A 12,053-nucleotide genomic window follows, 5' to 3' on the forward strand; every position below is an offset into this window, starting at 1 on the left:
TGTGACAGAAGCATGATCTCTTGTTCCTCGATCATATCGTGGAATATCATCTTCAAAGGATTCAGGAAGACCATGATTGTCAGAACTAGACATCTACAAAACGGGAGAAAATTCAAGTCAGTTGATTTAGTCCTTAATAAAACACCCAAATGAGTTATTAAGGCTAGGATCCAACACAATACTCTACAACCTAGAAGAGGGATGTCGTAATCTAGTTGCCTAATATTTGAATGACGATTTACCAATTTCCACCATGAAAAACAAAAATGAAGTTTAAATTTTAAATGAATTGAAACTCCTAGATATTTTGAGATTCATTGAACTCTTCAATAGCATGTTTAATCTCGATTATGCCCTTCAAGTTTGCGACTGGGATGCCGAGGATCACAAACAAGGTGTGAATAACCATACGAATCTACGTGGTGCACTCAATGCTACTATCACCTAATCAATGTGTCGGTTAGCCACACACGCTCCATTGATCTATGATAAACATCGAGCCACCTTTCGCTACCAATGTCAATCCCAAATTAGTGTGTCGGTTAACCACGCATGTTCCACTAACGTTTGACAAGGGTACGAAGTGTAGTTCCATGGATTAACATACAATTTCACATTTTGCCTAAAGTAACTAAGATTTGGGAATTTATAAAAGCATTTAGTTACTTTGTACTTCATTATACTTATAATGGAAGGTTGTGTCCTATCCTACCCGTTCGGCTAACGACCCTCCACTAGTCAAGAGTGCGGTGGGTAAGAGTGGATACTCATTCAATCGCCATTTTATAGGCAATTTCCTTAAACACCCCTTATAGACCAGCTTCGTGAATGAGGCCTACTAACGGTAAGACTGACTGTTTACTCATACATATATATATATATATATATATATATATATATATATAATATTAGACTTTTAATGTTATATATATTATAGGGTGTATTTTATACTTTTAAAATACTAGGTGGTCTAATTTAATAAATTATACTTTTAATTTAGTTAAATGTAAACCAAAACTTTATGAAATTATTAACTCTCTTTTAATTATACATTTAATTAACTTAATAAAACTATAAGGATGTAATTTGAACTTTTCAAAATACTAGGGTTTTAGAATTTAATATTTCAAAATTAAACTTTTAATTAAATTTTAAATTCCAAAACTTGAGGACAAGTTTTGAACTTTTCAAAACATTATGGTTCAACTATTTAAATTTCAAAACCTAAAACTATTATGTTCAAATTTAAAAACTATAAAACCTTAAGGGTGTAAGTTGAAACTTTTTCAAACTTTATCAAGAATATTCTAGATCAACAATTCAAATAAGTCAATTAACAATTAATTGATGATTATCTAATTTTGACCTAGTCCAATTTCTTGCAAGATAATTCACAAAATAATTCAAATAATCAAATTTTATCATATAAGGAAGTTTTTATTCAATTAATATGAAATAATCTTTTATTTTGGCAAGGATAATCACCAAATATCAATGAAAATCGGATTTTATTGATTAAAAACGTTTTTGGTAGTTATCCCACAGCAAAATAGGCAAGAAACCCGAGATTTCCTCTTCCTGGCTAACTGACTCATTGAGTTCGCTATGGACTCGGCGAGTCAGACCCAAAAAATCCATATTTTTCGATTTTCAGCCAATTTTCGATCAAATAAGCATCAAATTCACTAACAAACAGCCCTAGGCTCTGATACCACTAGGGTGAGCAAAAACCGCACCGCAACTAAAATTAACCGCATAAACCGCAACCGATAAACCGCAACCGTGGTGAGGTTTTCTGTTTTTCAAAAACCGCAAATTTGCGGTGCGGTGCGGTTATTAGTTTTCAGAAACCGCAAAAAAACCGCACCGCACCGCGTATATTATATACAATTTTTTTTATTAATTATTTATATATTAAATATTAAAAATAAGACAAGTTTCATGGATGAAAGATAAATAAAATACTAGAAGACAAAAGTGTTGGTTTTTTGTTATGTTTAACTTTGAAAAATGATGAATTAGACAATTTTAAGATATTTATTGTTAATTACTATTGATTTTTCGTTTTTAATATATTAGTTGTTTGTGATTTAAGTTAATTGTCTTATACCTTATGGTATTTTTTATCATTACAAGTAATATGTTTGAACTTTTAAAACCGTTTGAGCTTTAAACTGTGGTTAAAAATCACACAAAATAACCGCACCAAATCCATGCGGTTAATAACCGCAACAAAAAAAAAACAAAACCGCACCGCAAAAATAACCGCCTAACCGCACCGCTAAAATAACCGCACCAAGCGGTTTTGAAAATGGATTAATCGCGTTTGCGGTTAGTGGTGAGGTTTTGGCTAATAACTGCACCGAACCGCACCGCGCTCACCCCTAGATACCACTGATGGGTTTTGAGCACTACATCATTCCTATGGTGTACATGCAAATCCTAATGCTTTGGATCTAGTTTGTCTAATGAACATGTAATTAATTATCCAAAGCCATAACCCTAGATCTAACATATTATGAACTGAATTAGGGTTTAGAGAATACCTTTAATTGTTATGTAGTAATAACAATCTGTTCCTTGGCTTCAGAAAGCTTAGTACCTCAAGTGTTGCACCTCTAATGGAGTCACAAACACCAAGAGCAACAAGGATGAAGAGGAGAAGAGGAAAGGCACCCAAAAACGTCTAGAAACCCTAAGGGAAGTCTTAGCCACGTTTTTGGGGCCATAGGGGTCCTTTATATATGTAGGCTATTAGGGTTTTCAACTAGGAAACCCTAATCTGACTGCTTAGGCCTTAAGCAGTCCAATGGACCATTCCAGAAGGCCCTCGAACGATTTCTTTATGGACCTCCACATAGAATTCGTCCATTGCCATCTAATGGATCCTAAGCCCAACTTTGTAACTATCTTATAATTACAATATCAGTCCCCTTAATTTAATTAATCTCTTTTAGCCACAAAATTAATTCTTAATTAATTCTTGACTAATATTAATTAAACAATATGATTTCTTCTTTAATATATTATTCTCATAATATATTAATAAATCATAATTAATCCTCTCTCTCTATATATATAATTCATCCTACAAGTTGCTACGGTGAAGGCAACCCAAAAGGACCATGCTCATAATCGGGTCAAGTACATACCAAAATAGTTATGGACTTAGACACTAATCCAACATCGATTACCATTCTTTTCTCCAAGCACAACAACTTATACCATTACTTCAAACATCAAACAAACATATATATATATATATATATATATATATATATATATATATATATATATATATATATATATATATATATATATAGACACTTAATACCATTCTACAATTCAAATATCGTTACTAGGACCAAAATGCCCTTAAACACATAATAACAATCTAATATACTTATACAAAAATTATAGGTTCTTACATATGAGTCGGGTCACATATAAGTTTTCATAGTTTTTTTAATATGTATTGAAGTGTTGGCGCACTTCTTTTCGTACAACTTTATTCAGAAAATTACTTTAGATATTATTAAAACATTGGGCCCCACATACCCCCTTCCCTTCCCCCATCCACCCATTCCCTTTTAAAGCCACGATCTGCTCAAGATCCATCTCTCCCTCTTCTCTAAACTCAAACCTAAAGCTATCGATCTCCACCTCAACTTCCCCGTCGGAGCTGCCGAAAAATTGCAACTCTAAAGTTATCGTCATCCAATGTTTCCGATCTCCTTTGATCTCTGTTGTACTACTCCGCCTCATCACGTTGCCTATTCGAAGCTCCGCTCAATTGCACGTTGGTTTGGGCAACAATTTACGGTAGGGGATTTGATTTTGTCAACACCACTAATGTCATCGACCTTCGTCTCTTTTCCGTTCGAAATAAACCCAACACGACAAACCCTGATGCAAATTCCAATTTAGGGTTTGTGTTTTTTCTAATTAGACATTGGCAATGGTAAACACTAGTATTCTTTTTTTTTTTTTGTTGATTTGGCTTAATTCTAAGTAGATTTAGGGTGTTAATTGATGGCAGTGGCGGCGGAGTTCATTTTTTATTTTGGTTCAATTCCTTTTGATTTAATGTCGTGATTATTGGTGGTTAGTAGAGGTTAATTGTGGTGGTTGTTGGAGATTAACATGAGGGTTACCTAGACATGTTGTCGGAGGCGAATGAGGTTACCTATAGTGGATGAACGGAGGTTACTGGAAGTGGATGGGAAAGGAGAAGACAAGTTTGTGTAGAGTAGTTGGACCCATTTATTTGTAAATTATTTTAATTAATAAATAATACATAAATTATAAAAAAATGAAAAAGAAAATCGACAAAGGACAATATAGTCTTTTAATTTCTGTGAGGGACGAAAAACGCAATAAATGATAACTTAGAGACCATCCGAATGTAAAAGAAAGCTAGGAACCAAACGTGAAATTTATGGAAATCATAAGTTCTATAACAATGAAACAATAAATAGAAAATTTTCCGGAACAAAATTGAATATTAGATAGCCAAAGTTACTCCATAATTTTAAATTACTAGATTATTGTCAAATTTACACAATATTAGAAATATGATGCATTTTCCACTTTCCAATCTTTAAGGAACATTGTCGTCTTCAAATACCATTCCACCTTTCTTACGAGAAGATCGATTAAACCCCATGATTCTTGGAACCCTAGTCGCCTACGTCTCTGTAGAAACTCCAAATCTATACCCATCGACATTGTATGGACAAATTCAATTTTAAGGAAAAATCGCTTAAGAACCCTAGTTATTCAGATTTTGGGAGTTCTTATCTACGTAAGATCAACCCTTTTCAATGGCGACGACGGAAGCTGCCAAATTCAAAAATACCGACCTATTAGCCGTCGCACAACCACCAGATTACCACCGGCAGGTTGCTGTTTTGCCATCCCACGATGGCCTGCACTTCTGGCAGTTCATGGTCGCCGGTTCCATCGCCGGCATGGTCGAACACATGTCCATGTTTCCAATCGACACTATTAAAACTCGTATGCAAGTATTAGGCTCTTGCCCCATCAAATCCGTGGGGATCCGACAAGCTTTCGGCTCGATTATCAAGTCCGATGGTGCTGCCGGGTTTTACCGTGGAATCGGCGCTATGGGACTCGGCGCCGGTCCGGCACACGCTGTCTACTTCTCCGTTTACGAGTTGTGTAAAGAAACCTTTTCCAGAAACCACCCAAACAACCCGATGGGTCACGCCGCGGCAGGGGTTTTTGCGACGGTTGCAAGTGATGCGGTGTTTACTCCGATGGATATGGTGAAGCAGAGGTTGCAGTTGGGGAGTGGGAGTCCGTATAAAGGGGTTTTCGATTGTGTGAAGATGGTTTTGAAAGAGGAAGGATTTAGGGCGTTTTATGCATCGTATAAGACGACGGTTTTGATGAATGCACCGTTCACGGCGGTGCACTTTGCCACGTATGAGGCGGCGAAGAGTGGGCTGTTGGGGATTTCGCCGGATATTGCCAGTGACGAACGGTTGGTGATTCATGCCACTGCCGGCGCCGCCGCAGGGGCTGCCGCTGCTGCTTTGACTACTCCACTTGATGTGGTGAAGACTCAATTGCAGTGTCAGGTAATTTCAAAATCATTTTTTTTTTCACGATGTTATTCAACTTATTCTAGGTTTGCAGTTTTATAATCATATCAAAAGGGTTTGCAACTTTGCATTGATTTTCAAAGTGTATGCAATTAGATATTTCAAAGTATAATGTCTTTTAAGAAAACTTGTGAGAGTACATTAAAATTGGTTAGGTTTTATAAAGTAGGAAAATATTGAAGTATAGCATTCTTCTTCCATTTTGAGAGTACAATACCCAATGATAATGAGACACATATTGTCCCACCCAAAAAGGTGTGACAAACTCTTTCTATTTATGTCTTGTCTATATAAAAAGACGCGAATACCCTTATTATCTTCATTAGCAAATATCCCTCGAAATCTCATCCCTTTCCTATTTTAACAATATGTTACCGATGATCTTTGCAGGGTGTCTGTGGATGCGATAGATATGTAAATGAGTCGATTGGGGGCGTTTTGGGAACAATTGTTAGAAAAGATGGGTATATTGGACTTTTTAGGGGATGGATGCCTAGGATGCTTTTCCATGCTCCCGCTGCCGCCATTTGTTGGTCAATTTATGAATCCGGAAAATCGTTTTTCCTAGACTTAAATAATGGAAATATAGACAACAGATTGATGTAATCAGATTGGACACAGGTTTGGTCCATAGTAGTCCAATCTGATTACATCATAGGCTGGTCTAATATCTTAGACGGGGCCAATCTAAAAAAGTATATTGACATTTGACATTTAATTTCCCATTTGTTGTATCCTAAAAATGGCCCCTTAAGATTGTGACTAAAACCACTTGCAAAGAGAGATCTAATTATCCAAGGGCAGAAAGGTAAATTGAGGCTTGGCTCGGTTCTCTAGTGTACATTATCCTTAATTTATTGGTTTTAACATATTCATTTATGTGGGAGGGCCCAAATAATGTTGATTATTGTTTTTGGTTTTTGAAGTTTTGCTTATTAACATGTACCGAATTCTGTTGGGTTTTTACTGATCATCTGTTGAGTTGATTGTCTTCTTGCAATTTTACATCTATCAAACATGTAGAGACTTAGGGTGGTTTAGTAATTTTATCATGTTTACTATTTTGGTTGTTGATGTTACTTTTGTAGTCAAATGCCAAAACAGTCATCTATTTATAAAAACATCATGCTGTTTTGAAATTAGTTATATGAAAACCAAAATTTTGGACGGGTTCAGTTTTCTATAAGATGGATAAAACTCAAAAGAATGATGTTTTATGTATAAGTTACTTTAATTATTTATTTGAAAACTAAATTTCGATTATTTTTTGAGGAAATTTCTCCCAATGGCCATTGTCCGTGCAAAACAAATTAAATTGCAACGCATACAAATTGATCCTAAAAGAATGCCGGTTTAGTCATGGCAGTGGTACCAAAAATCATAAACGGAAAATCCTATACAAAAAACAGTTTTGGTTATGTTTGTCAAAATTGCGATTTTGGTCGTAGTATGATCTTAGGTATGAAAATCAATCCGGATCGTAAAAGGATTGTATTTGGGATAGGATCATAAGATCGTAGGTAGGATCGAGATCCGATCCGATCCTACCTTCTCTTGATTTTTTTTTTATTTTTTTTTTGCAAATGAATTTTTTTACCCTTTTATGTCTTTTACTTTTTACCACTGTTGTAAAAATCCCGACTACGTCCCGATTAATCCCTAGGCGCTACCCGACCGATTAGAGGGCGCCTAACGATTAATTTCTGCATACATAATGACTGAAACATTATAAAACGATGAAATTTTAACATTTTGAAAAAGTTTTATCTAATTTGAAACTATTTGAGACATGATTAGTGTTGTATTAATCATATTAACCTATTTTGTTATCATATTAGTGGTATTTACGAACTTTGATATGATATTAGTCATATTTAATTTTTTAAAATTCAACAAATTAACAATTAATGGTACCCGATTAATCCCCCGATTAATCTCCGCCTAGCTGATTAATCCATTGACCCCAGTCCACCGACTAGTTAACGTCGAACGTTTTTTACAACCTTGTTTTTTACCAATTTACCATTTATCATTTTGTAGTGTGACTTATGACTAATATTTTGAAGTTTTTATAACTTTTGAACGAAAAATTGAATGTTTGAAATATTTTTCATGATTAAAAATTAAAAATTAAAATTATATTTTATTTTGTGGGATCTTAGGATCCCGATCCCGATCTTGCGAACCCAAAAACGATCCTAGGTAGGATCCCGATCTTGACAACCTTAGTTTTGGTCCTTGTGGTTTGCTCTAATCTGTATTTTTAGTCCAAGTTTTAATTTTTTGGTATGGTTTGTCCATGTGGTTTCCAAATTTTGCACCGGAGGTTGCTCAGGCATTTATCGTCTAATGTTTTGTAACAAAATACAGAGAAGAAATTGTTACCTTAAGGTTATAAAGTCAATCAATTCGATTCATTTTATATTTCCTTCTATTTTAAATCCATAAAAACGATTGAGAAACAATGTTATCAGAGATCATTCTTTTCTCGGCTTGTTGTCGAGATGCAAAATTCAACACATGAGGTTAATTCAAACCAAGGTTATAAAAAAACGTTTGACGTTAGCTAGTTGATGAACTAGGGTAAAAGGATTAATTAGGGATCCTAAATTGCTAATTCTGTTGAATTTTAAAAAATTAAATATGATTAATATAATAACAATGCTCGTAAATACCACTAATGTCATAATGAAATAGATTAATATGATTAATACAACACTAATCGTTTTTCAAATAGTTAATATTAAGATAAAACTTCTTCCCGTTTCACATCATTGTCTGCCTCACCATAAACCTTATCGTCAACCACCTACAACACCAAAACATTTTCTCACCTGAAACACAGACACACTTCCTTATCAAACGTCGTGCGCTTAACACCGTAGAATCGACAAGCCGGTGACACTATCTCTATAAACACACTAAAGAACGTCGTTTTTGGGAAACTGTTGTGTGAACTTTCAAAAGAATGTCGTTTTCAGCTGCACTATGCACATGTACTTAAAACATGTGAACTTTCTGAACACGGATCTAGGGTTCTCTTTTAGTAATTGAGTCATTGAAAATGATTCCATATTCTTGAACACGGTCTTCTTCTTCATCGTCCTTAAAACCCTTGAAAATCTCACTAATAACATACAATTGGAAAGCAAAACATCTATAACTCGATTTAGAGAAAACATTTGTAACTTGATCTAGGAAAGCACACACTGAAATTTAGCTTCGTTTCTATGTATTTGTTGAATCATCTTCTGGCCGTTACTTTTTCATTGAATAAATTTCAAAATCTTTCGATTTAATCACTCTTTCCATGTTATTCATGGTGAATTCGGACCTCTTCATGAGGGTTTTTTGATCCTTGGTTTTCGAGAACATTCATAACGGGTTGTTCTTGAACCTCATTCTCTTGAATTTGATTTTGTAAAAATCTAGATATCATGTGGGTGTTTAGATGTTTGATTCTGTTGTATGTTGTAGGTGCCTACAATAAGGCTAGGGAGGAGGCATGCGATGATGTTAAACGAGAAGAGAAGTGTAAAGGGTGGTTTGGTTTTGTTAATGATTTTTTCTATTTAATAATAACAAAAATAATAAGAATAAAAAAATTGATAGAAAATATAAAATGAAGGGTAAACTAGTAACTTGTCAACAACTCAACGACTTCTAATTAGTCTTGTTAAGTTTAGAGACCAAATCTACTGCGAGACAGATAACTAATGACTTTTTGCAAATCGAAACTATTTTGGACTTTAGAAAAAAAAAAATACAAATCACAGTAACCATTTCTATAGTTTTCTCGAAAACTATAAATATATAGTTACTTTTGTATTTTTATTTTACAAATTATAAAAACTAATTTTACAATTTTCTTAAAAACTATATATAGTTACTTTTGTATTTTTATTTTAAGGGATATTGTCATAAAAACCTAGGGTTTTCAAGAAATGTTTGGTTTTAAGAGATATTGTCATAAAAACCCTTGGGTTTTACCCTTTGACAACTTTTAGGTTCACTAATGCCTGAAATTTACATAAAATTTTGCATTTTCGCCCTTTCAGGGTTACCCGGTTTTCTAACCGGTTGTATGAATCGGTGGTGCGCTACGTCAGCGCTTAATGGGCTTTTTTGGCTGACTAGACGCTGTATTCGCTTATTTAAAAAGAAAACATGAAGCATGGAGGCAAAGGGTTCGAACACCCGACCTCCTGGAAGGAAGGCAAGCGCTTTTCCACTAGGTTACAACGAATTTTGCTTTAAATATCCTGCTCTCTTTTATATATTACATCATACTGATAATGAAATTATTATCACTTTGATTATTATTATTATTATTATTATTATTATTATTATTATTATTATTATTATTATTATTATTATTATTATTATTATTTGCATTATTAATATTCTTGTTATTTTTATTATATAACTAAATTTTGTGAATGTATAAATATTTTTCAAAACATATTTATATATTTAAAAATGTTATATTTATATCTTCAAATTTTCGTTATACCTTTAGAAACTTAATTTTTATTTTTAATATACATAAATATGATTTTCATAAATAATTTTTTTATATGCATAAATACGTTTTTTATACGTATAAAACAACATTATAAACGTATATTTTAAAACGTCTTTATAGTTATAAAAGTATGTAATAAAATGATTCTATATATGTATAAAAATGTATATATACATTTGAAATAAAAAATATATTCTATATATAAATACATATTGTTTACATATAAATATATGTATAAAAAATTTATATATACATTTAAGAATGTACAAATACATATAATTATATATAAACACATATCATTATCAGTAGTTTATACAATATATGAAATAAAAATATATTTATCCTACTAAATACAAATAAATATATTTTTAATATATAAATACGTTTTTAAAGAAATACATAGACTTTCAATATCAAATGTATATAAATATTAAATAAAAATAAATATATTTAAAAAATGTATTTATATGTTTAAATATATTTTTATACATTTAAGATCATATTTAAAATTATATGTTTAAAATTTTTTATACATTTAAAAACGTATTAAATATTATGATGATGATGATGATGATGATGGTGGTGGTGGTGATGATGATGATGTGGCGGCGGCGGCGGCGGCGGCGGTGGTGGTGGTGGTGGTGATGATGATGGTGGTGGTGGTGGTGGTGGTGATGATGATGATGATGATGATGATGATGATGATGATGAATAAGGAACCCACGCCACCTCAGCGTCCATGTGGTATTTCGTCAGACCAACACTGCTTATGTGGCTGGACACGTGTGTAGGTTACCGGTTACACAACCGGTTAACCTGTTAAAAGGGTGAAAACGTAAAAATTTACATAAACTTCAGGCATTAATGAACATAAATGTCGTCAAAGGGTAAAACCAAACATTTGTTGAAAACTTAAGGGCTTTTATGACATTATCCCTTATTTTAATTTTAATTTTACATCATTTTATAACATAAAACTTTATCAAAAAATAAAATATTATTGTGCCTTTTAAAACAACATTTACTAAAAATTTATGTTACAATTTTACTTAAATATTATAAACTCTATTTTTTATTTTGTCGGTTAGGGTTAAGGTAATAATATATAATTTGCTTTTTAGATCATTTATTTTTTAATTATATTTAGTATCTTACTAATATTTTTAGGATTCTTATTGCATTATTAAAATGACATTCCAATTGGGTAAATCTGTCATATTAGATGTTATAGCAGAGATAATATGTAAACCTAAATAAACATATTCTGCTGTATCAAGGACGTGTTCATCATGCGACGTGAACTTGACAGCTTGTAGCGTTTAATTTTTAAAAAATGCTCAGAAAGAAAAAAAAACTTCGTGCATTTGACAACATGAGCATTTAGCTTTTAGGTTAAACTAAGACTATCCCAATCGGTGCACATGGACGAGCGGATCACACATTTTAATTAAAAAAAAGAAAATTAAATTAATATATGCGGCCTAGGCCACATGGAGGACCCACGTTCACAAAAGTTCACCAAACCTTTTCTTGTATGTGTTTAACAATGAAAGGATAGTTGTATATATATTTTTTAGATTTTTAGAGAAGAGTTATTATCTTTAAAAATCCAACATTATCTTAATAAAAAAAATTAAAAAAAATACTAAAATTCATGATTTTTTTCTCTATAAATAGAGTATAATATTGATATAGTTCATATCTTATCTTAACTCTTCGATTCTAAACTTTTTTTTTTATTTTAAAATTTCATGCTTAAAATAAATAATTTATTTGCTTCAAAATAAAATATTTAATTTTAATATTTCTAGTAGCTTTTGTAAAATAAATTATATTTTTTAAGGAAAAATGAGTTTGGGTTGGATTGATAATGAATGTAAAAAATTAAATTGAATTGGGTT

At 32.4% G+C, this 12,053-nt stretch overlaps 1 protein-coding gene across 1 annotated transcript; it reads left to right on the forward strand.

Annotated features, from left to right (window-relative positions):
• Nucleotides 1-4,545: 4,545 nt before the first annotated feature.
• Nucleotides 4,546-6,613, forward strand: LOC145134167 (uncharacterized). The gene is made up of 2 exons (XM_079069056.1): nucleotides 4,546-5,603; nucleotides 6,018-6,613. The coding sequence occupies exons 1-2, from the start codon at nucleotides 4,824-4,826 to the stop codon at nucleotides 6,231-6,233; spliced, it is 996 nt and encodes a 331-aa protein (XP_078925182.1). The 5' UTR covers nucleotides 4,546-4,823; the 3' UTR covers nucleotides 6,234-6,613.
• The last annotated feature ends 5,440 nt before the right edge of the window (nucleotides 6,614-12,053 follow it).

This window comes from Lactuca virosa, chromosome 8, assembly GCF_052849685.1.
Source record: "Lactuca virosa cultivar CGN04683 chromosome 8, Lactuca_virosa_CGN04683_v6, whole genome shotgun sequence".
In the NCBI taxonomy this organism is placed as follows: Eukaryota; Viridiplantae; Streptophyta; class Magnoliopsida; order Asterales; family Asteraceae; genus Lactuca; species Lactuca virosa.

Coding starts and splice junctions, on each gene's coding strand:
- LOC145134167 (XM_079069056.1), top strand. CDS start 4,824: ATGGCGACGACGGAAGCTGCCAAATTCAAAAATACCGACCTATTAGCC. Junction 5,604..6,017: donor AGACTCAATTGCAGTGTCAG/GTAATTTCAAAA, acceptor TGATCTTTGCAG/GGTGTCTGTGGATGCGATAG.